Here is a 26,605-nt window from a genome sequence, read left to right as displayed (position 1 = left end):
CTGTTTTATATGCTATGCATTTTATAGAATAAGTCTGTGTATATTCTATGTCGACTTGAATATGGAATGACATTTCTGTTTAGCCATCATTGTGCGCTTATGAACTTGTGTTGACAAATTACTAGCCTACACTGTTCATCACAATCCTATACTCCAAAGGAGCTTAACCCGTTGAAGATGGGCTGATTTTGCTACAACATTTCCCATAGACCCATGCCCGAGTTTACTCGGGACTCGTCCTCAACGGGTTAAACAGTTTGGAGGAATTTGATAGGAGAGCATTGAAAGCAAGAAACATCGCAGTCCCCATCAGTCTATAATTTCTCTTTGTTTTGGGTGAGGATTTGTCTCTATAATCATATCAAATGATATGGGTTACTGAACCAGGTAGAGCATAACATCCTTACTAGGTTTGTGTATAAGAATAATCTGCCTTACTATTTCTTAAGGTATCCTGTTCGTCTGTTATTAATGCAGCACCATCATTTATTTTTACAGTAAAGCTATCATTTTTACAGTACTATTCAGTTCATGAATGACAGCCAAGTGTTTCTATACTCGGTCAATTTGTATGATTTTTCAAACAAACAATTCGATGTTAATGGTTGAACTTGTCGCGATGCCTGTCTCTGCGTTCTCTAATATTATGTACAAATGACATGAATGTCCTCAGCAATTTATGGAGATATCCGAATAATTGTATGTGATTCAAAACCATTATTGCATTGACTGGTCAGAGTGTAACTCATATCAGTCCATTTTGTGTCCATTTACAGGTGGAAAAACAAAGACATCTCATTAATTCAACATTTGAAGATTGCTGTCCATAAATTTTGGCTTCACATAGTATTAGATCACATTTTTACTCATTACAGCAACATTATTATTTTTTTATTACATGTTTACAGAGAAGTAGACAATGAACTCAGTCTTGCTTTTTTTTCTGTGCTCTTTGTTCATAGTGAGATGTTTGAAATATTTTTTTTTAAATTAACATTTCTCCTCTTTTTTACAGAGCATTTGATCTCAAAAAGTAACCATGTACACCAGGAAATTCTGCCTACCTTTCCTGTATTAAATTAAAGTTGTTTCAAATGACCTCACAAGTTTTGCAAAGTTTCAATTTGTAATGTCAGTGGTGATGGTGGAAATACCTTTTGACTGAGTGGTTGTTTGAATGGGGTCAAATTTAAATAGAACTGCTTTGTAAAATAGTCTCTTTACCTTTTTTTTTTTTCACAGTGACAGGATTTAGGGTAAAGTAAATTTGATTTGTGGAAATCACTGGCTTGCAGTAACCCTGTGTAAGATATGCTGTCAAGTTTTATCAATTTTTCAAATTTGCCCATTTTTTTTTCAATCTGTAGAATGGACTAATGGCTCTATCTGTCATTGTCATTTCCTTGTTAGATACATAGAAATAGAACATTTTCAATAAGATAGCTTTAAGTAACTAGATACAATGACTATGACTCTATCATTTTAAAACTGCACAGGTTCAATGTTGTTTTGGTTGATTTTGTCAGCTGACATAAGCTGCATCAAGAAAGTCCTGGGACATTTCCTTTGTTCAACCAAAATTGAGGTGAAGGAACGCCATAACAAAACAAGCCTCTGTTTTCCTTTTACAACCTGTGAAAGTACACATGTGCAAGCCAAGGTTACACATAAAGAATGCTGGATAATCATTTAATTTTGAAATTCACAGAAGAAAAGTTCCCATGATCACAAGTCCTCATGTATGTTCATGTGTCATAGTGTCTATGGCCTTCAGACAGTTCATATTTTTTGTGTTGGTAGTCCACATGATTAAGAAATCATTGGACTTTGCATGGTCAGTAGCGAAGAAAAAGAAAACTAAAAATAATGCTTCCAAAACTGGTTCTGTTTGATGTCAATGATTCCTTGTGTAATGAAAGATTCCTTCTGATTCTTATTTCTCTTGCTATTTTTCCTGGCCAGGAGAGGATGAAAAGCCATGCCCCTGTGCCAAATGCTGACATGCAGTCCAAAACCACTCCCCGAGTTCCCATCCACCTGTCTGGAGGCCACCAGCAGGAGAACTTCTCGGTCAGAGTGGCGGAAAAGACCGTCAGAAGAGAGAGTGACAGAGGCGGTGATAGAGGCGGGTTTCACAGAGTGTCGGATGCAGTGACTAATGGTATGACTGTTAGGAGGAGAGAGGAGGAGGAGAATGTGTTTCGGGACGGCCATCCGAGCATGAAGAGGAAGGCTGACAATCCCATCAGAAGAGGCCACAAAAAGATGCGAAATGACACGCCCAGGTTTTCGGATACCAAGAAGATGCAGCAAGATACATCCGGTGCTTCAAAGATGCGCTCCATCCTGCAAGGGGAGATGGGCAGCAGCAGCATCGAGATGAGGCTCTTCCTTGAGAACGCCGACAGGTTGGCTTCCCATCCTCCAAAGTGGATACAGAGTTCCTCCGAGATGCGTCAGTTTCTCAGCCAACAGATCTCCAGACAGATCCAGGAGACCAAGTCTCAGGGTAGGTGTCCTGAGGGAGTTCTGACCATCTCCAGTCAACGTAACCCTTGATGTGCTGTGGGTGCTGCTTGGCACGGAAAGCCCATAGCTTTGTACCCACTGTTCAAAACTATAAAACTACATATTTTCAAAGCTGATTAGACAAATTAAGAATTGCAAGAGATATAGATTTTTATATCCCTCATATAAAGTCTCTTGCAATATGATTGTACAGAGCACAAAAATGGGGTAGTTTTACTAGCTATCTACGAGCAGCTGAATGCGGTGCAAAGACTTGCTATTTAGCGTGATACAGTACATTTGGGAATCCATGATTTGCACGCAATTGTGATTCTGTGATCGATATCTAAATTTCTCACATGAGAATGTACGCAGTGCGCGTAGTAGCGATACTAGCTAGCTACAAAGGCTAGCTAGCGCGGTGCCGTATATGGCATCACATATATCTGTGGTGCGATGGCGTGTGTGTGATCAATGCAATTCAGCTCAATTGACAAAGTGACTTCTTCAAGTAGCGGAGGAATTTCGTAAATTATAGCAGAAGTACAACATATCAGGTACGGTTTAGGAATTATTTTAGGAAACTAAAACCGATTTTGAAGATGATCTGGATAAGAAAGCCGCTTTAGGCCTACTTCTTCTAGTCCTGGACCTCTTTCTCTCACAGTTCTACGCTGTATAGCTCGGAGGAATCAACAACAGTGATTACTGTACATGGTGGCCTATTATATAACACAGCGCAGCGGTGGCGTTTGCTACGTGCTGCATGCACTGCTGCACTGCCACGGCCTAGAACTAACATTAAGCCTGCATATTTCCAAAAGGGAACCTTGTCATCACCCTAATAAAATGCTCGGAGAGGGATATAAAATAAATATCGACTGCTTTCTTTCGGGTCATGGTAAAACCATTTGCCCTCAGTGATTTCTCGACAGTGCCATGCCCCGAGACGAAATTGAGGGGCATGGCACTGTCGTGAAATCACCGAGATGCAAATAGTTTTACCATCTCCCTCTGTAGCAGTCGATATTTGTATAGTTTATGCATTCATGTAAAATACATAATAAAACTAGATTTAAAGATTTTAAAAACATATGATATTTATTACGGGGCAAGAATGTGTGGAAGGTGAATTTGCCATACATGGGTGAGCTCTGGACCCACTGGGTCACTTGTCTGAGAATTACGTACTGGTTTGAGAAGTTCATGTGGAAGCCAAGAACTTTCATGCTGTTCCTGCCACACCCATATTCACAGAATCATCTTCCACCGGTATATGGGAGGGGGAGGATGGAGCTCCTTTCTCCACCTTGTCAGGCAGAGATCAGCAGCGAGTCAATCTCTACGTGCTGCTGGGGGAACGTGAGGAGGAGCTCACAGGCGGTAGCACCCGGGACTTCCCCAGCAGTCACCACCGTGTGACATGGACCAAGAAGACGGGGGCAGTGGTCGAGGTGGCCAGGAACAAGGCAGGCTCCAAGCTTCGAGTTCCACCTCCCGGGAGAAGCAGCAAGCGGAAGGAAGAGAAAGAAGAGATGATTGTCTCCTGCACCTCAGCTGTGCTTCATGGAGCACACAGGTTTGTAGCTGACATGAGATGTTCATATAATATGGGCTGGCCTTGAGGGGGATACGACATTTATTGCTTGAACTAGAATTGTATTGCCCAAGTCAAAGACGAGGGCAATCAATGTCGTATCCCCCGAAAGTAAACAGTCCATATCATTGTTATTACCCATTTCAGGCGTCTAGAGCAGCAAAATAAATCATTGCAATGTAAATTTTAACAATTTCCACTCAGAGCCAGCTCGAGCTCTAAACCGCACTGCGCGTTGCATCCTGATACACAGCTCAGGTACGCAGCACGCGTATAACAGCTAACTCGCACAGGCGCAGGGATCTTCCCCTATTTTTATGTGTTAACCTATGTGAATTTGCCCTCTGTCGCGAAACTCGGGCATGCAGCGCGCGTAGAAACAGCAAGGCTCACACAGTAACAGCGATCGTCGTTTAGTTTTGCATGTTAACCTAGGGGAATTTGCCCTTCGTCGCGAAATTACTCCGCGAGAAACTGTCATCAACAGCAAATTTTCCTCACTAGGGGACTCAAGTGCCCGGATGCTATATTCCCCTCGTTTTTAACACGCAAATCCCATAGGCATTTGTCAAAGCGGGGAATATGGAAAACTTGCTCCTCTTCTCCCTGTTGGCGCGTAACCCCGCGCGTAAGACGTAGGGAATACAGTTTCGAAGAATCACAGCTCAGATGCCTGATACGGGTAATAATGGTATATATCCTGCTCAGACCTACCGTAAAAGTGGAAACCGCCGCAGTGTGAAAATTTTCTCGCATTTCACACTAACAGAAACTAGCATAAACATAAAAGCATGCAAATATTTTTGTTTGCTGTGTATGCTGCTATGTAATGTCTTAATTCTGTAAAATTAAAAATCACACAAAGTTCATCTCCCTCAGCTGAGTGCAAAAGGCATGAAAATATCAACTTTTTTAGTTGGCCATAACAAGGGGGGGGGGGGGGGGGGGGGGGGGGGGCTTCCAAAATAAGGAGAAAAAATTATTCCATTGGTTACAAAGAGATGCCAACAGTTACCTTTTTTGTAGTATTTTTATGCCTCTGCCACGAAGTAATGCCGGAGGCATTATGTTTTTCGGGTTGTCCGTCTGTCCGTCCGTCTTTCCGTCCGTCTGTCTGTCTGTCCATCCTTCCGTCCGTAATCAATTTTGTGGACAGCGTATCTAAAAAACTGTCAGAGGTATCCTAATGGAACTTGGCATTTAGATGTATGAGTGGGCGAAGTTGTGCCTATCAACTTTTGGGCCCACATGCTAAGGGTCAAAGGTCAAAAGGTCAAGGTCAAATGCTCAAAATTTCACTATTTCCCCTATATCTATGCAAGGCCTGAAGGTATTTTCTTAAAAATTGGTGTATATATGAACTACCAAATAAAGATTCCCCAGAAAGAGCTTTGGGTCATGAGGTCAAAGGTCAAGTGCACAAGGCTAAAATTTCATTTTTTTTTCTCCATATCTCAAAAATATATCAAGGTATCTTCATGGAACTTAGTATATATGCATGTACTGACTGGCAGTGAATATGTAGGGAATTTAGGGGTCATGGGTCAAAGGTCAGGGGTGAAAGGTCAAGGTCAACTCATCAAAATGTCATTATTTCTCTCTTATGCTCTATGCAATGCCTGCAGGGTTTTTTTCTTGAAACTTAGTGTATGCATATATTACCCAATACAGATTCTCTTGGAAGTTTCTTGCCTTGAGGTCAAAGGTCAAGTGAAAGTGCTAAATTTCACTTCTTTAAACTTATAAAAGGGTCAAAAGTTGGGTACAAATCCTCAAACTCCCAAATACCTGCACTCTTAGACAGTATAGCCATTCATCCAAATAAACCTAGTTCAAGGATAGTGAACACTCAATGCATTTGTGACAAACCTGTCATTTTGATATTTTGCCAGTTGTGTGAAGCTGTCATCACACATTGTCAAGACATTGTGCTATAGACCTATTCAGAGAACCATGCATTATGGCGGAGGCATACCAGTCGCCAGTTCTATTACAGTAAAAGTACTGTTTGTCCACCAAAAATATGCCTTTTGCAGCCCTCAGAATGCTGCTGTTATATTTAGCAGGTTGTCATCTCTGGTTATGCAATGAGTCAGGGTTCACTGAGTACCATGGTTTTCTCTCCGCAAAATGTGATCCCAGACCTCCCAGTACAGTTCAGCCTGATACCAAGACGAAGGAAGGACTGGCCTACCAAATCCGACAAGTTATCCACCAGGTCAACCAACCAAGGAGATCCAATCCAAGAAAGGTAATGGACCACCGACTGGTAGGTAGTATAGACAAAAGGCAGCTGAACATGGAATAATGATTAAAACTTCTTTGCACTCACAAGTCAGAAAAACAAATATGTATTGACTTGTGCTAGCAATAGCGTTTGCTAAATTATGCATGTATGATTTAGACAATAGACAAAGACAAAAGATATCATATTCGAGCTCTAGGAAGTATTCTTTTTGTGAGGCAGATAATGCCTAAAAGCAACTTGCATGTCATGCACATATTTATCAACCTTTGAAGGGAAGGACATACAATTGTAAGACATGGAAATTCAAAATTCACTCATTATTTGTCCATGTAGAACATTTCATGTTGCATCATACACAATGGCAGTGATAGATTGAGCAAAAGTAGGAATTGTTTCAGTTACATGAAGAGTCGTTTTTGATAAAACCAGCAGTACAGACAGCCTAAAGAATAGAAATTAAAGGGATACAGTTTCGGTGGTCAGAGTGCCAGTTAAGACCACAAAGTGTTACAATAGCCATGATTACTGACAAAAGATCAAGAAGTGTAATATCTCAAATTCTTTGCGAACTTTGGTTGTCTGTTCACACTGACAGCCATACTTCTCGATCTTGGGATTAAGAAGTTTGGCTCACCAGTATGCTTGCACAAGAAAAAGAATATGGCATTTGACAGCAAATGATTTTGACGTAAAAATGCATACAGGTGCATCCCGTGGAAGCACCGCCCAAAAACCATCGATCGATGCCGCAATCAGGTGGTAGACTGGTCACATGATAAACTTCATGACGTTTCTGTTGTGAGCAATCAAATATGTGAAATTTGAGTGGGAAGTTTGTGGTCACACTGCCAAAAGTTCGAGATCTTAAAGATCATGATCTTAAGCTTCATGATTTTTTGCCAGTATGACTGCAGCTAATGTGTCTCTTTCATGTAAAGGTGGATCTAGAAAGAATTACAATAACAATGTATGCGGGAGTGATAAGGGTGAGAGAATGGCATCTAGTCAATGTGGTATTAGTGTCAAAGAAAGCAGACCCAATCAAGTTATTGTGAAATCTCTTTTGTATATTTTTTTTTCTCTCAAGGTGAAGGAGATAAAGAAGGAAGGGGATCTCCTAAATCAGTCATCGTCATCGCTATCATCATCCCAGTCGTCGACATCATCGACTGGTGTGCCAGGCGTGATGCGGAGTCCCGCCCAGCCCATACCAGACGGTGCGTGTTTCCTCGGGGATCTAGACAATGAGGAGGAGGGGATTACTGTTGCCATGGCACCAACACATGACAACGGCACATGGATACATGTGGAGTATGCTCCCAACATCTCTGATATGTACAGCGCTTCTTCCTTGCATTCATGTATGCTGTGACCTAAAGCCAAAAACCTATATACACACTTCTTTATTCTACCTCAGTCTATTTATCTCTTCTTATCTCCCTATCTCTCTCTCTCTCACACAATCTACTCATATTCTGTGCACACCATTGCTGCTGAATATATGCATCCATTCTCTGCTTGCATTTTCCATTTTGTATCTAAAAATTTTCTGCCCATATGTGGAAGCATAATAAAGCTGGCATGATTTTAAGGGGGACTCTTATCCACATAGTTCTTGATTTTCGATATCACATAAAGCTGACATGAATGCATTCATATACTGCAATGTATCAAAAACCTACAAACAATTTTAAGTTGGCATGACATTACTATTTGATCGATAACTCCTCCCTTTTAGCAACATAGATGTAATACTGCATGTCTATATTGTGTAGGGTTAACATGAATATCCAGCCAGAGATGTGTGTCAGAAACCTAAACACGTTTTGAAGCTAGATTGATGGCCACAGTTTTGATGACTCTTTTTTATTTAGAGACTAAGTTATTGATTTTATCTATTTACACAAGGCTGATGTGCATATTGAAACACAAAGACTTGCCTGACATAAACTGAAAGCTATGGGTTGTCAGGTGCTTGTTGTCTACTCCTATTATAAATGAGCTCTCTTTCAAGAATGTGTGTTATCGTTCTCCCTGCTGCCTTCATTTCTCTTTCCGTTCTGTTTTGGAATGTGATGAAGGATTTAAGAAAATTAACTTTGCTGTGACATCATGGGTACCACTTCATCTAAGATCCTTGCATTGCATTGTACAGACTCCCCTTTTAATACAAATTTCCTTCTTAGTTCAGCTCTACCTGTGTGCTAAACTAGATATTCTCACCTATTATTTGTCCTGTGCATCTTCCAAGCTTGCTGCATGTCCCTTTGAATAAAAGAAGAAGAAAGTGTAATTCCACACTGAGTTGAAGTCAGCTTCAATAAGTAGAGTGAAAGCAGACATTAAGGTGGAATTTTCATCAAAATCAGACTGAAAATATGAGAATTATGGATTTAAAGATTGTTTACATTTTTTTTTTTTTTACAAAAACAGTGATGCCAGTAGTAACCACTTTTGTAAATTGGAGGTGATGATGATACATGTAACTAGTCTCCCATCGACTTGCACATATATCTTTAATATATGTCATGTTCTAATTTGCATGGGCATGCACTTGAATTATTGACCAAAACTTGAGTTTCTTTCATGATATCCTAGTGCACTAACCAGCAGAAGAGTTATTGAGGTGATGACTGCTAAGGTGTGCTTGTGTTGCAATCAATTTCACCATTTGATGAATTAATAAAACTTTGGTATTCATAATAAATTTCTTTGCTTTATGCCTGATTTTGATGAAGTCTCTGCCATTCTCATTATCTGATTTCACTCTCCTAAGCCAGTTCTTAATAAGTTCATGAGTAAATTTTCCCAAATAACCCTTCTTATTTCTCAGTTGGTTTGGCACTTTGTATGTTTTCAAAGCGATACATATATATTTAAGATTGCCCAACATTTATGAAATTCATGTTCAAATGAGATGAACTTACGTATGTTACAAGGTGACTAGAATGACCCATCAGTTAACATTTAGGGAAGTTTCCTTTTATTGTTGTGCATAGAATGCATTAACAGGTAATATCTGTAATTGTTGCCAAAACCAGACTTTAATGAACTCTTTCGTATAGTCAGAAATCGATGTGATGGTAAACACCATTTATAAGGATTTCATGAATAATCACATCACAGATGCTAATCTCATGGACTTTTAAATGCAATGTGCCTGTTATCACAATGACCTTTTCCTGTTCATGCACAAAGTGGACCTATGAACTGGCTTATTCCAATGTATCTTGAACTTGATGTGGAATTACACTTTAAAGGGACTGTACAGTACTGGCTGAGGTGGGGATTCATATTTTAAACATTCCTAAGTGAGATAATGAAAAGCCTCTTATGAAATATGAAAGATCATGTAATTTTAAGAAGGATTCAACGTTTATTTGATGAAAATTGGTTTTCAAATATCTGAGATGTCCCAAAAAGTGCTAATAATAAAAGGCGACATGCCACAACTTTATTGGGATCTCTTTGTTTCACCATGTTTTTGGATATCTCAGCCATTTCAAAACCAATTTTCATCGAATAAACTTTTGGTACCCCTTAGAACTGCATGCTCTTTGACATCTCATAGAGTGATTTCTAAATATCTCGAAAAACGTTAAAAGCTAAATCCTCACCTCAACCAGAACTGTACACACCCTTTAAAAATCACCTTTATATGTTTGACTCTAAGTTGGTGCAGTAGTCAGAACATTAAGCAATTGCTGTGCTATGGAAACGCTGCTTCATAAATGTATTCATTGCTTTCGGCCAAATGGCTGTACTGGTTAACACATCAAAAGGAAGTGGTCACATCACAGGCCTTTGCATATCTGCAAGGGACACACTACAGAGGAAAAATATTGATGGCTTTATTGTTATGGCAAGATATTATGCTACAAGGCTTGTGGAGAAATATGTCAAGCATTTGTCACATGAGATGATATTGTCCATTTACCTTGTAGAAAAGTTTAGAATTTGTTTGCGGTTTGTGATATTTTAGATCCAAAGATGGAAATTTAAGGCTAGAAGTGTCTCATATTTGTATTTGATAATGGATTTTGTATTATGACATGTGTGCTCTCTTTGATGCCTGTCTTCAAATTAGGTGAATTTCTGTTTATCCTTGAAAAAAATGTACTCATGTCCAATATGGAACCAATATCTCATAGCACTGATTTTAGAGTTTCATTTGGTTATTACAAATATGATTATTTTCAACACACCAGAGTAGTTAAGAGTGAAAAATAGAAAGCTTGGTTAGTGTTGCATATGTCTTGTAGATGAAATAACACTGCCATAAGTTTTGTATTATCATTGATAGTACAGAGAAAGTTGATGAGAAATGTTGGTTCAGTTTACAGTGTGGGAAGCATTGCAAATTGCATGCTGGAAGCCTGTTTACAAAGCCACATTGTGCAGAGTCATGCTTCTTTGCTGTCCAACTTTGGTTTGCTTGTGATTTCACTTTATACAAGTACATGAACTTGTGTATATTATGTTATTTATTTATTTACATTGTTGCTGTACCTTGTGCAATTTCCTTTCAGAAATCAAGAAAGGTAACAGGAAGAAAAAAGTCGTAAAGAAGCAATCTATTAATCAGGGTCACTGCAATCATACAAGTTCTTTCAAGCATCCAACGAGGCCGTGTAAGGGTGCTGCACTCAGGAAATCCAAGCAGAATGCCTCGAGGGTAAACAAGAAGTCCCCCAAATCCAAAGTAAAGCAAAGGTTGTCCAAGAAATCCAAGGCTGGTCAGCGAGAGGGTATCATTCAAGCACCTGCAGCCCAGCCTTATGTCCTGCATGCAGATGTGGTTCCCACTCCATCTTCCATGGAGGCTGAAAAGGGCAAGGTGGGTGTACAAAAAATTAATTGGAGTCCTTTTACTGTTATCATCATCACGGATACACAGCAACAGAACAAATGTTCCATGACGCTGTGGTCGGGTGCAGATGCGACTTATCATAATTTATTTAATGCGGCCTTGAATTTATCTAACGATGGCATTGATGTAATGGCAAAGGGAAGATCATTCCAGTCCTGTATGGTTCTGGGCAGAAAAGAGTACAAATGCATGTTGGTTCTGGACTCAATTATGTTGTAGGCATCTGTTGTAAAACGCCGACTTGAGCGGTTAGAATTTCTGAGTTGGAGCTTGGTGAATGTAATTGGGGATTCTCCCTTGTGAATTAAGTAGAACTGGCTCAATCTGGCATAGCGTCGTCTGTCAGCTAGACTTTCCCATGCCAAATGTTTCAGCATTGCGGTAACACTGGACTTCCGCCTGTAGTCATTGACCACAAAGCGAGCGGCCCTTCTCTGAACTTTGTTTAACACCTGAATGTACTTGACCTGGTATGGATCAATTACAGCAGATGCATATTCAAGATGCGGTCGAACAAGAGCTTTGTAGGCGTTGCCTTTGGTACTGGAAGTGCACTGGTGAACATTCTTTTAAGAATACCAAGAACTTTATTTGCTTTATTAACGCTACGCCAATAATGTGACTTCCGAGAGAGATCATCAGAAATTGTCACTCCAAGGTAGGTATGTTCATGAACTTGGGCCAGGGTTTCTCCAAGCATGGTGTACTTGTGGAGGAGTTCATGTTTCTTCAACCCCACTGACATGATGTGACATTTCTTAGGGTTGAAAGTCATCTGCCACTTTGAAGCCCATTGACAAACGTCGTCCAAATCTTTTTGGAGCTTGTTACGATCCTGAACATTTGAAACAGTGGTGTGTAAAATTCTGTCATCCGCAAATAGGCGTATACTGCACTGAAGTTCCTCAACAATATCGTTGATGTAAACTAGAAAGAGTAAGGGACCCCACACTGTCCCTTTTGGAACTTGCGATATTACTGGATGCCATTTAGAAGTTTTGCCATTAGTGATGACACGTTGTCGCTGAGTCAAAAACATACTAATCCGGTCGAGGACTATATTTCTAACACTGTAGTGGTGTAGTTTTGATTTAAGTTGATCATGAGATACACAGTCAAAAACTTTGGTAAATCCAAAATTGTGGCATCAATTTGTTGTGAGTTGCCTATTCCTTCCATCCAGTCATTGACAACTTGGATAAGCTGAGTAATACATGAATGTCCCTTTCACAATCCGTGTTGCAGTGATGTCAATATTTTAGGCCTATCAAGATATTTGCTGATCTGAGAATGGAGGATATGTTCCAAAAGTTTACACATAATTGCAGTCAGGGAAACAGGGAGATAAATCTGTGGATTTTCTCTAGACCCCTTCTTAAAAAGTGCCGTTACATTAGCCAAAAGACAGTCAACTGGGAGAACCCCTGTGTCTAGAGACTGTTGAAACAGTGATGTTAGAATCGGAGCTAGTTCTTCAGCGGATTTCTTCATCCGGGCAGTGATCTCATCAGAACCAGCAGCTTTGTGAGTGTCAAGGTTCTGAAGGAGCTTGAGAATGCCTTTTCTGATCATGATGTCCTCCATAGCGGGGTATCCATTTGGCATGAATGAGATGCAATCATCTCTTTCAACTGTAAAGACTGAGTTGAAATGATCAGCAAGTGCAGCGGCCTTATCAGAATCTGAAACTAGAAGCTTGGAATCCCTTTTAAGAGTAGGAATGGATGAATTATCCACTCTTTTGCGTCTGCTGTACTTCCAGAAAGCTTGTTGGTTTACCTCTAAATCATCAATGCTGTCTCTGATGTATTCGGACTCTGCTTTCTTGATGACCTTCTTGACAGTCAGTCATGCTCCCCTGAAGTTTTTCCAGTCTACAGACAGTTGAGACTTCTTGGCCTTCTTATGAAGTTTATCGCGACTTCTGATCAGTTTCCTTGTGTTTGGTCACCCACGGAAGACTCTTAGATGACCGTGACATCTTGCAGGGGATATTCTTATTCCTGGAATTCAGCAATGCATCTTTGAGTGTATTATGATTTTCTACAACAGGTTGTTCACTTGGATCAGTGATGAAATATTGCTCTTTGAACTGACTCATATCTTTCCGCATTTGATTAAAATCACCTTTGTTTGTCAAGCAGACTTTACGTCTTGGTTTCTTGAGAAGCTTGGGTTTAGACACTACAGATGTTACAACTATGTCGTGGTCACCCAGACCTGCCTTAAAAGTACACTTTTGAATTTTGGAGGGTAAGCTGGTTAACACAAGATCTAAAATGTTTGCTGTTGTCTCAGCAACTCTGGTAGGTTCTTTGGTCATCTGTGTAAGATGAAACTCATCAAGGACTGAGAGCATGTGGCTTCCATGGTGGTCCCGAGGTGTAGGTGGTTCATCGGACCAATCAATTTCCGGACAGTTGAAGTCACCAGTTAAGACAACAAAGGGCATATTCTTTTGGTAGACTTTACCCAAAGACTCTTTAAGCTGCGTCCAGTACTCGACAAGCTGGCTAGGTGCTCTTTAAAAATTCCAAATGTATAATGATTTAGCATCCTGCAGATAGACTCGAACCCAAATACTTTCCACAGCTGGTATCCATTCCAGGACAGTGAGTACGAACAAGGTTTGATGTGACAGCTGTCATAACACCACCACCCCCATGCTTCCTGTCCTTGCGCTAAACATTAAAATGTGCTGGGAACAATTCTTGGGATGTTACACTCTCAACCACTTTAGATTCTGTTACACAAACAATATCAGCTTCATGTTCATCGATGAGTGCATGAAAAGCAGCCACTTTCTTACTCAGTCCTTCTGCATTAATTGTCAAAATGTTAACATCACCTTTCCCAACAGTTTTAGTTTTAACTTATGCTTGGAGTCCAGATTCTCTACCCTCCTGTCCAGTATATGGTGACTGAGTGTCTTCGTCACTTGAGATACTTGGGCACATGATGATGAGCTTTTGTTGACAGGGTTTTCACTATCATTATCGTCAAAGAGTGAGTTATTGGCTTTCAGTCCATCACAGATAGGACAATACCATTCAGACTTTTCAAGCCTAAATGTAGTAATTATACATCCGATCTGAAACATTTGCTCGACTGGTGTTGGTCCATTCACCACACCGATCACATTCAAGGGCTGGGTGTTTTTTTAGCAACATGCCTAGAGCGTACTGTACATGGGTACTGCTGGTACATGGGATCTGGGTTTGGTTGTACATTCCCACTTATTAAAGGGACTGTACAGTACTGGTTGAGGTGGGGATTCAAGTTTATATCTTTCCTAAGTGAGATAAGGAGAAACCTCTTATGAAATATGAACGGGCATGTAATTTTAAGAAGGATTCAACGTTTATTTGATGAAAATTGGTTTTCAAATGGCTGAGATATCCTAAAAAGTTTTAATAATAAAAGGCGTTAGGCCTTTTATTAGGATCTCTTTGTTTCACCTTGTTTTTTTGATATCTCAGCCATTTGAAAACCGATTTTCATCAAATAAACTTTTGATACCCTTTAGAATTGCACGCTCTTTGACATCTCATAGAGTGGTTTGTGAATATCTCGCAAAACATTAAAAGCTAAATCTTCACCTCACCCAGAACTGTACACACCCTTTAACATATGTAGGGCATTTAGCAACTTCAGCCTTGGAGTAACAGACCCACTAGTACAATGTATTCAATGAAATGTGGCTGTGGACTACATAGAATCCACGAATCTTCAATTCATTCTTGCGAGATTGGTAGAAGGCAAATATGTATCCAGGAACAGATTGCATGTCTGTTTTTCAGCAAACCAAACTATGATTCAGAGCCTGTAAATTTGTAGATTTCATCATATTTTTGCCAAGGTGAAGATTGATGTTGATGACTCTTTCCTTACTCGATGTGAATGTTAAATGGACTCTATTCCGATAAATTCCTGAGAATGACGTTGCTCCATTTTTCAATACTCTGGGTTGCTCTAGCCTGTAAGAACCACAATCAGTGTATTCTCCCCTCCTAATGAAGTAAGAAATTGGAAAGTGTCTACCTTGTTCCAGTGCAAAGGCGAAGCGGTCGGCGAAGCACAGAAATGCAGTTGCAGGGTGAACAGAAATACGACGAAATATCCGCAAGTCCTGGCCATCCTCCAAAAATCACTAGATAATCATTCACAGGAACATGCATGTACAGGTTTTCCTCTAAAAAATGGTATGGCTGTTGATTCCAGGGGGAAAAAAAATCCACTTAGAAAAATTTCCTGCGGTTTCAAGATGGCGACTATATGGCGGACACCGTAGTAACAATGACTTGCATGCGTAATATGCGGCACACTGAATACGACTAGATAGCTGGGACTACAGTGGGTGGGTCTGTGTAATGTGTATGATGTGGCAAAATCCCTTGGATAAAAAGTAACTCCAAACAGCTAAAAATGTCGTAAAATTATCCACGAAGATCGCACAGAACATTCCACAAGACAATAAAAACTGGATTTTCCACATTTCAAAACAGATTTTATTAACTAAAAAGATTAAAGAGTTAAAATTAAAAATGCGAGCTGAACACGTCTGCACCCGACAAGCGTCTCGCTTCATGTATAATGCCACCGATAAAGCTCACGCACTTAGTCAATGTGATAGTAACTTTGTGGACTCTTCCATTGCAGTCAAGCCCCGAGAAATATGATGAATGATACATTTAGATTAAAATATATATGTTGCTTTATAACTTCACACTTGGAAAATTCTCGAAGATAGGAAAGCAATGTCTCAACTATACTTTTCATTTTTTTTCCCCCTCTCAAATTGTCAGTAAAATCCTGGCATTTGATTTTACTTCTTTAAGTATAGTTTCATTCTGTATTGATTCCTCAGTTTTCCTGAAATTTCATCTATTTAATGACTCTGATGAGTTATGAGGAGTTCAGGAAGAAGATGAAAAACATGCTGAATAAGATTAAATCGAATGTTGAATTTCATGTTGTAGTACTATAGTGATTTCATTCTTTCACATAATCTGATAATGCTTTTCATAATATATCTTTTACCCAATTAATTTGAATATATGCAAGGTGCATTCTGAATATCATGGAATTATCAATTCATAATTTTCTATTACAATCACCATGAAAGTGTTTTTGTTTGTTGGATGTCCCCTGCAGTATGATACTCTGTTTGATGAATAATTGTTATCTATTTCGTATATGTAACGCCACAGTCTTATATGTGAACAATAAATGTCTTCAATTCAATTCAAGCATCATACTTGCTGAAGTTTTGGAACATACTAGTGTTTCGACAGTGAAAAAGTTGAAAACGAAAAATATATCTCCCCAAGATGTCGGCGTGAAAGATGCTTTGCACAATGTTGCATCGTGTTTTCCTTGCCAGATTTTCTGGCTTTATTTGCATACAAACTTCTGGTGTCTGGCGTAACATTGGTGTGATACATACTTATAAAAATCGACCCTGTGCAAAATTTACTCATATTTGCTGTACCTTAAAATGTCAAGCAGGGTGTTGAGAGAAGTACTTTTTTATGTTAGCCATGCTCCTTCCCTGTAACATGCATGACTTAAATTCTGATATTCACTATCTACCCTATAGTTAACAAAAGTGTTTGTTGCAGCATTGTTAAAGGTGTTACAGGTATGCAAATTGATCAAGTAATGAGGTGATTAGACTTCTAATAGTTTGAGAGCTCTACTCCTGCTAGTACCACGTTTGCCTGGGGTTACAAGAGACTGATGCTTGGATGGTATTTCTTTTGCTGTGACAGGATTCAACCATGATGCCAGGGATGTCCAACAAGCAATCATCTGCATCAAGGTCCACAAATAATCTGGCCAATGACCAAACAAAAGAAGAGAACAAATGCTCTGCCAGTCAGTTTGACCAAAGTGGAAGTCCAGATGGCACGGTTTGTCAAAATGCAAGGCAAACGGCCAATTCAGACGTGGATCCTGTATCAGCAGAAGGAAACATCAAGCAGGAAATCAGAGCTAACACCAAGAGCATCGGCTCCACAGAGGATCACCAGCAAAGCATAGATGAGATTAGACAGAGGGTAGGAAAATTGGACGAGGAAAAGATGCCTTGTAATGGAGACCATGGAGAGAGAGCCATCTCAGGAAGTCCCCCTGATGTCATTTCTTCCATCCCCTGCCAGAAAGTGGACAACAGGACTGCCTCAGGAGCACCCGATGTGGTTGCTGCTCCCAAGTCTTCATCACTTCCTGCTGATGAAGCTGTGAGTGGAGATGGCCAGGGGTCAGTGAATGAAACAAACTGTTTTCAACCAATCCAAGGGCAGGAGATTCAACCAGGCTTTGCGGAGATCCTCAATTCAGTACAGGAGTTGTTGCAACCGTTGTCATCCGAGGAGATGACACAAGTCTTAGATGCCTTTGATCAACTGTTGAGCCAAGACGGAGATGATACAGAATGTCTCCTTGCACCTCAAGGAGATGAAGGGAAACATGAAGATGCTAAAAAAGTTTTGCAGGAGCAACCTGTATCTGACTCTTCTGAGGTCACAAGGGATGCTGAAATGTCCAAATGTGGAGTTGAGCAACAGAATGAAGACAGTCAATCATCCTTTGACAATGATATGCTGGGATTAAAGGCTGCTGAAAACAGAGAGGAAATTTTCTGCAAGAACAATACAGAGAATGTTGAAGTGTCTGTAATGCAGGTCGATGTTGTAGAGGTTGATAACCAGAGCAGCACAGAGAATAATGAAATGTCGGCAATGCTGGTAGGTGATGATGTTGTAGAGGTTGATAACCAGAGCAGCACAGAAAATGATGAAGTGCCGGCAATGCAGGTAGATGATGATGTTGTAGAGGTTATTAGCCTAACATCATCCTCTACTGAAATTTACAGCATAGGAGACATTCCTGGAGAGAATGAGGAAAATAATGTGGATGTTTTATCAGCCTATGCTTCCAGTGGCTTTGATAGTGATCTTCCTGATTATGGCAGACAAGAGGATTCAAACAAAAAGAATGAAACCAAGAATGCTGGACATGACATTGAGAAGTCGAATGAGTTAGGTGATAGACTTACATCAATCATTGATCTTGATGAGACGGTTTCTGCAGAGAAAGTTGGCTCTATTCCTGCAGCAGCAGATGTCACCACAGAAGAGTCCCGGGAAACAAAGTCAGTGCCATCTTTTAGAGAAGCAGCTTCAGAGGGTGGGATCAAAGCATCAGTACAACAAGAGGCTGTGATAGAAATTACATCTGTTAGAGCCCCTCTGCCAGGAAATCTTGACAAACGTACAAAATCATCAGTCTTTGAAAGGCTTGGGGCAAAGGAAGGTGTGACTGTCCCACAGGTTTCTGCATTTGACCGGCTCAATAAGACATTGGTGATGAAGAAGGTATCCGTGTTTGATAGACTCCATTACCCCGACAACAACCAGATGAAAAAGGTATCTGTTTTTGACAGACTGGCATCCAAGAAATCTCCAGAATCCACTTTCCTCAAGGAGCTGGAAAGTCAACCCTGTCCAAAGCGTGATGAAACCAAAGGTCGTGCTGTAAAGAGCAAGAAAACAGGGCAAAATGTGACATGTAGAGTTGTCCAAAAAGTGAAATCTAGTACGTACTATCCAACCAGTGAATCTAGGGAGTCGAAGAGTGTTTCTTCTGATAAGAGTAAGGCGAGAAAAAGTCCAGTTCGCATAGTACAAGGGCCTGTCATCAAAACGACCAGTAGGCAGAAGGAATTGGTCAGAGACCACCAACCTAATGACAAGAGAGTGGATAAGAAGTCCAAATCAAAACAAGACAAGATAGGGGATAAACAGTCAGGACCTGATGAGAAACATGGCAAAGTTCTGGGGAACAAAACTAATTCCAAAGGTAACCATAGAGATAAAGTAGCAAAATACCAGTCAGATGAAGACAGGCACAAGAAGCGAACTGTCTTGACCAAAGAAGAGAGTGACAAAATTCGTTCTGATATTCTCAAAAAGGTGAAAGGTTCATATAGATCATCTGTTGAGGTCAGTAATACTTCAAGCAGACGGAATGTTGTGAAAAAGAAAGCAGAGTTGCCAGATTTCAGGGCTAAGGAATCAGCCAGTAGCAAGTACCGCTCATCAAAACCAAGGGAGTCATGTTCAAAGACAGGCAAAGGGTTGCGTGACATCAGTGGTGATCTGGATCGAAAGCAAAGATCAGATAGAAGCAGAAGGAGTCCTTTGAAATCAAGGTCTAGCTCAAGGAGCCGTTCTAACTCGAGGAGCGGGTCTAGCTCAAGGAGTAGGTCTAATACACCATGCGATGATAGGGCAGACAATGTTCGTTCCTTTGGTCGTAGCACTCGTGTCTCTTCAAAAGGGGAACACTCAAAGAAGCGTATAGGGTCCAATGACAACAGGATTGACTCCTATGGTAAACAAAAATCAGAGAGATCGAACAGAAGTCCTTCAAAATCACAGTCTGTGTCAAGCAGTAGGTCTAAGATGTCATGCATTAGTGGAGCAGGTGATGTGGGAGTAGGGAACATGTTTAATGATAGGAGATATAGTCCTTCAAAGGCAACAGAACCCCAGTTAAAGAAATGGGAAGTATCACACCATGGCAAAGATAGTGTGGTTGTGAAAAAGGCATTAGATAGAGGAAGAAGTAGTCCTTTAAAATCGCAATCTGACCCTGGGAGTGGAGACAATCCACCGGGCAATTTTGTAGCAGGCATGGTAGATTTACATGATGGTTTTCCAGGTAATATATCACTTAGTGCTGTCTTGAAGATGACACAGGAGACTAAACTTGCTTTTAAACGTGCAGCAACAGTTACACAACCATCTCAAGAATCTGAAAACAAATCAAGTTACACACTTGCAAAAGAAACACAAGATGACCTGTCTGTAGGTATGGTCAAGAGGGGGTCAGAAGTAAAAACTAACCGTGGGAACATTGGGAATGAAATTGGCACTCCTGAGCCAATCGTAGAATCCGCTGAGCAACAGGACCGAGATTGCAATCCCAAGGGCAACATACCTTCTGTGGGCAAGGATGCAGGAAGTGCTCCAAGCAATCAGCATCTAGCAGTTACACCTCTTGTCCCTGGCCAGAGAGAAAGGATCTCACTGAAGGCCCCATCATCTGTCCAGCCGCTGAATGGAAATCGTTACCATCCCTATGATAGGCGGCAGAAGAAGTTCCAAGGACACTACCGCTCGCTCTCCTGTCCAGGCATTAGCCACCTGAAAGACAACCTATCAGAGGAGGCCTATCGCATCAGGCAGATGCCACACCTATGCTCCTCCCGCCGGGAGTCATTCTTTGACCGTCCTCGCCTTTCCCCAGCCCGCTTCAAGTCCGCCCCCAAGGTCAACCATGATGCAAAATCGGTGAAGAATGCAGAGGAAGTGGAGACGGTGCACAGTAGCAAAGAGCGAGAGTCGGAGATCACTGAACGGAAGCCTCAGGTCCAGGCCTTGGATCGGCAGATTGAGTCCATGCTGGCATGTGACAGTGACATCCAGGACTTCTTCATGTTGGATGTTGACGTTTATCCTGTGAAGGTGGGCAAAGCTTTCTTACTCTCAAACATTCTGCCTGAAATAATGTCTATCTTGGCCAGTGTAACTCTTACCTTGTATTACATGTTCAGTGCACTCCTGTTATAATTAACATGGTTATAACGAAATGCCGGTTACAACGAATTATACATTCAGGCCACAACATTATCGGATCTGTATTTTTGTTTTTCATTTGTTTGGTTTTAACAGAATTTTGATATAACAAAAGTACACTGGCAGTCCCTAGGACTTCGTTATAATGGGAGTCCACTGTAGAATATGCTGTAGCTGATCAGTGATACTTTCATGATGAGCACATTTGTGTTTGAGACATTTTTGTAAAACCACATTAATTTCCATTGCTTTGTTGAATATAAAGTACTCACATGGGCATGTCCTAAAAATTTAATCATGTATTTTTTTTCTCTGCAGGATCTGGATGACCGTGAAATGTCCTCACATGTCTCTTATGTGGGTGGAATGAGGTAATCTATTTCTTGATACATCACACTACAGTAAAAATTATATATTTTTTGTAGAAGTAATTTTCCTCACTTGGCTGAGTGCGATGAATTTGATGTGTCTTTTTTAATTCTGTGTAATCAGGACTTTACATAGTGGCACCTACAGCAAGCAAAAATATTTGTGTACTTTTATTTCTTAGCTAATCTACTGACAATATTCAAATATTTTCACTTTAACAGTGTGTTATGGTAATTGTTTCATGATTTATTTACTAGCAACTCCCTCCTGTTGATTAAAATTCTCATTCTTTTAAAGACTGACTTCTGCAGTGAGAATTTATTGTTCCATGACAGCAGCCCTCATTTTCCATGTTTTTGTTGCCTGGTCATACCAGAGCTCCTCCTAGACAGGTAGTGAGACGGCCACCTGACGATCTCTACAGGCACCCCCAGTACCGCCCCAGTCCTGCAGGTGACCGGCTGCCACCACAGCGTGGCTGGGTGGCGCCCAGCTGGTCACAGAGGTGGCCAGGGAGGAGTGCCACCTGGACCAGGTCTTACCCCTCACCTCCCAGAGGGGGATTCCTTCGCAGGTAGAGGGCTGAAGGAGGCGTGGCTCTCACCTTCCGTGTACCACACCCCAGACTGCTCACTCTCTCTCAATTTATGACAATTGTACCTATGTGCCACTGACGTGTAATCCGTAAAATTTAGACTCAACTAGCTACAGAATAAAGGAACATATTGGAAAGAGATGAGGTGTTAGATACACTGTACTCGATTGATTGGTGTCTATGTATATGTATACTGTGTCTAGGCTTTCCCAAGAGGGCAGGGGAGTTTCCTGTGTGAATTATGAGATTCCTCGGGTTGTGACTCAAAACCTGTAATGGTGTAGAAATGAGGTAAAAGTGTTAATAAAAAATTTGCATCTTGTTTGCAACTGTTGAATCATCTGAATGCCATCTTACTGCATGGATATATGGATTCTTCCTCTTGTGAACATCTATTGAGCCATACCATTAAACTGCCGTAGCAGTATCTGACATTTGGTGAAATACATCTTGTTTGCAACTGTTGAATCATCTGAATGCCATCTTACTGCATGGATATATGGATTCTTCCTCTTGTGAACATCTATTGAGCCATACCATTAAACTGCCGTAGCAGTATCTGACATTTGGTGAAATACTGAAACCAACTTGACACGAGACTATTCACACCAGCCATGTCAATGACCTAATCTCATTTTTAGCAGAACATAGAATGGAGGGCAGGTATGGTACATTTTTTGTATGCTGGAATTTTTATGATTATGTCATAAATACATGTACGAATGCAGCACTTTGAAGTGTCAGCTGTGATATGATTTTATTTGGAGATGCCAGTCATTAAGTTTCACACCTTTCTCATTTCAGATCACCGTATTTGCCAACTCTTGTTGAACAGAAATGATTGGGTGGGTTTATGTTGTTGTTGTTGTTGTTGTTTTGTTTTTTTTGATAGACTTATACCATCTGAGTTTATTATAAACTTTATTATTTTTTGATGGAGTATCTGCACAGTCTCTGCATATCACTGTCATCATACATAAATCGCAGTCATATTTTGTCAAAACATGTACAACATATTTTGTTACTCATTAGGTGTGATATTGACCATTGATATCACTTTTTTTCCCCCAAATCATAAAGTTAATGCAGTAGGTTAGTTCATGTCACTCAATCTTTTCTTTCTTCTTTTTTTTTTTTTTTTTTTTTTTTTGGGGGGGGGGGTTGTAATGATGATTATTTGTCTCCACATTGATAAGAAATATGGCTATGTAGAATCAAGTGCCAGAAGTCAGGTCCAATTGGGCAATGTCAACAAATTCCTGCTCCATGGGTCCTCACATGGTTCTCCTAACTGTTGACAGGACAAATTGTCTCAAACACTCTAGAGTGTGCATGGGTTTTGATGGTGTCATTTGTCTTTATGGGATTTGAGATACTCAAGGTGAACTGTTGACAAGTACTCCTACATGTACTCCAGTTTATAACATCTTTGCAGCTTCATTCAGGAAAGTACAGCAAATTTGAGGAGTACTCTACTTGTAGTATGAAACATTATCCAGTGTTTGTTTTTCTTTCTTTCTTTCTTTCTTTTCTTGTAATTTGGCTTGGTATGACACTGGAAAATGCCGCCACTCGTGTGAACAAATTTCTCTAGGCAAAGGCTGAATGTGTCCATGGTGGGACTCCTGTTGAAAAAAAGTTTGTTTGAGCATAGAGAAATGATGTGTATTTTGATTAAGTTACATAGAGCATGTATGCAATAGGCCTACTTTATGGGGTAGTCAGGACAATAATGCAACAACCGAAACAAGAGAAAGGCCCATCTTTGGAACAAGAAACGAATGTCATTGTGAGCACATACACAGGAAAAGTCTACTTCACAAAGAATCAACCTCCATGTATTCCTTCATCATACAATTGCTGTAGGTAATTGTACTGTGCATTGCTTCACTGTTCAGGAAATGTTCTGTACTGTAATTGCCTGTATATTATGCTATTCTTTACACTGAAATTGTTCTGGATAGCTTTCAAGAGATTGAAGTTTAATGAAACAGATTTGAATCTTTCTCACATATGTGAATTCTTAAGGCTCTTGTTTTGTTATCAGCTCTAATGATTAACTACCGCATCATTTAAGTGTTTGACTATGCATGAATAATTAATACAGTGTACCACTCTTGATTAAATAGCCAGGAAAATGTCAGGGCTGATGCCAACAAGTCATGTTCATGATGTTCTGTTGTGATGTCACCAGATGTGGGAGATGTGCAGGTGATAAACAGATGGATGCACAATTCTGTTTGCATGCTAGATGATATCATTTCTAGTCAGGAGTGTTTGCTTCCAAAAGGGTTATTATCTCTTCGAGCCAATGACCAAGCAAATTTTGGCATGACCTTTTTTTTTCTTTTTTTTTTTCCTTTTTTTTGGGGGGACAAACTGTGCCATAAGAATCGCAAGTTGATGCCAGATTTATGATCACAAAACTCAAGAACAAGTGATGACGACTTCATCTTCCAAATTGAAGATAGAATTGCATTAAAGGTACTGCTGCCAGTGTTTATTACGACCGCTTTATAACAGCCAATCTGAAAGGAACTGACAACAGAATTCAGTGGTTTACCTTAGCACTCATGCGGACCTCTGTGACAATCCCATTTATGACTGAAATCAGTTCTGCATTGCCTGTGACAAGCATATGTGGTACTTTTTTTTGGGGGGGGGGGGAGGGGAGTGAAGGTGGGGACAAGGGGGGGGGGGGATTCTATGGTCCCAGTGATTTCTCAGCAAAGTGATGGTTGACTGTATTTAATAAAAAGACAACCACAAAATGTGCCAAAGACTGCTTAAAATATTTAGCCTCAAAACATTATTTTTAAGTACACTGTAGTAATTTAATGAGATAGTAGTGCATGTTTCTTGGTACATGTATTGGCTATTGGTCAGACCTGTCACTCTATTGTATGTCCGGAAGTCAGAGAATATACAGTAAACTATTTGCGTATTACCATCAGTTTAGAAAGTAACACACAATATTCCATGCAAGACATGGTACACTGCGCAGTGTGTGATGCATAAGGCTATATGTTAAGTATGAATTCAATTGATTTTTATGTGTAAAATATATTTGTGCTTAATATTTACTTTGTATCACTGTGTAACAACTCAGCTCGTTTTCGTTGTTATGAGTTTAATAGTCAGTCAGTAGGACCTATGCTTCTTAATAGATTTGAAATACCTCCGTCAAACGACATAGCAGCATTCTAGTCCAATCCATGTTGAAAACAAGTGGATACATTATGATGATTGTTCCTCAATGTGTATTGGTTGGAGGTCGAAAACTATACGTGTATTTCCGTTCCGAAAAAAGACAATAAATAGAAAAAAATGTTAGTTTTGTAGTTACAGTACTCAACAATACATTGTACCTAGATCAAAGTCTGCTAAGTTTATGTCCCATTTCATCCTTGTCCATAAGTTGCATCTTCACTGCCATTTTACCACTGGTTGACTGGGACTGCATTTATATGGATGAGAACGAGAACCAGGAGTTAATGTGGTTTAGGCAAGATCATGAGAGATAAGAGGCCTCACGTGTCTACCTTGAATAAATTCTCTCATTTTCAAATGCCTGTAAGCATAGCATTAAGAGCATATGAAGAGAGTCGAGTTTATTGACTGTTTACTGAAAGGAGAGGGAGAGTTGGTGGGATATGATGTCATTCTGTGACGATGTCTGGACGGCTCGGTGTCATTGATGTCCGGATTTGTCTGCTAACCTCAGTCTGTTGTCTTTGATTTGTTTACATAGTATTCACGTGCCTTTGTCTGAAGTTGGCAATCAAGAGGTTAGCAGTTGGGGAAAAAAACAAAAACAATTGTCATTTGGTATTATGTATAAGAGGTTCAGCATAACTAGTTTGAAATACACATGTATGTTTGAGTGATTCTAAATCCTGAAGGTAACACTTGCCATGTCCATGTTTCAAAGCAGCTTAAAAAAAGGACCGTTTGTTACAAAGTTTTGCCAAAAATTATGAAAAGGTGATTTTGGAACATTTCTGTGTAAAAAAAAAAAAGGAAAAAGGAGAAAAAAATTATTACACATTGTGTTCATTTGTACGTTCCATGTATCTGACATTGCACCATTCTTGGTGTCCTCATACTCTGTGACTGAAGTACATGTATGAATACAGAGTTTCAAAGATGATGTTCAACTATGTGATTGTTTGGCAGAAGTGCATGACCACAGGAAAGATGCAATAGTATTATTATAAAGTCCTGATATTTGAAATCATATACAAGATAAGATTTTGAGACGAATGAAAGAGAGCAGGCACCAAAAGTCAATATATTTTGAAAACCTGCTCAAAGTGGCATTGTATTGTGTGCAGGTGCTAAAAATTGCTAAAAAATGTTTGATATTGTGCAAAGTTCCCTTAAATTGTGCAAACTTTTCCAAAGTTTCCTGAAAATGTGCTAAGTTGCACAAAATTGCTGGAAATGGCGCAAAGTTGGGCAAAATTGCCTAAAATGGCGCAAAGTGTTACAAAATTGCCTGAAATGGTGCAAAGTTGCGCAAAATTGCCCGAAATGGCGCAAAATTGCACAGAAATGCCGGAAAATGGCACGAAGTTGCGTAAAATTGCTGGACATGGCGCAAAGTTGCGCAAAATTGCCGGAAGTTGCGGAAAATTGTCAGAAATGGGCACAAAATTGCCGGAAGTTGCGGAAAATTGCCAGAAATGGGCGCAAAATTGCCGGAAATGGCGCAAGGTTGCGCAAAATTGCCGGAAATGGCGCAAGGTTGCGCAAAATTGCCGGAAATGGCGCA

At 40.1% G+C, this 26,605-nt stretch overlaps 1 protein-coding gene across 1 annotated transcript in view; it reads left to right on the top strand.

The window, feature by feature from the left end:
- The window catches only part of LOC139717148 (uncharacterized), a 51,662-nt gene extending 29,848 nt beyond the window's left edge, over positions 1 to 21,814 (top strand). Inside the window, exons 15-22 of the mRNA XM_071628649.1 lie at positions 1,963 to 2,509; positions 3,766 to 4,087; positions 6,248 to 6,374; positions 7,441 to 7,570; positions 10,883 to 11,190; positions 16,995 to 20,756; positions 21,186 to 21,238; positions 21,613 to 21,814. Of these exons, the coding sequence (XP_071484750.1) occupies positions 1,963 to 2,509; positions 3,766 to 4,087; positions 6,248 to 6,374; positions 7,441 to 7,570; positions 10,883 to 11,190; positions 16,995 to 20,756; positions 21,186 to 21,238; positions 21,613 to 21,814 (5,451 nt within the window). The remainder of the gene's footprint in view (positions 1 to 1,962; positions 2,510 to 3,765; positions 4,088 to 6,247; positions 6,375 to 7,440; positions 7,571 to 10,882; positions 11,191 to 16,994; positions 20,757 to 21,185; positions 21,239 to 21,612) is intronic.
- Positions 21,815 to 26,605: the final 4,791 nt, after the last annotated feature.

This window comes from Diadema antillarum, unplaced genomic scaffold (genome assembly GCF_040938485.1).
Source record: "Diadema antillarum isolate AM-2024a unplaced genomic scaffold, OU_Dant_1.0 scf00000072, whole genome shotgun sequence".
In the NCBI taxonomy this organism is placed as follows: Eukaryota; Metazoa; Echinodermata; class Echinoidea; order Diadematoida; family Diadematidae; genus Diadema; species Diadema antillarum.
This window is presented reverse-complemented; position numbering and strand designations above follow the sequence as displayed.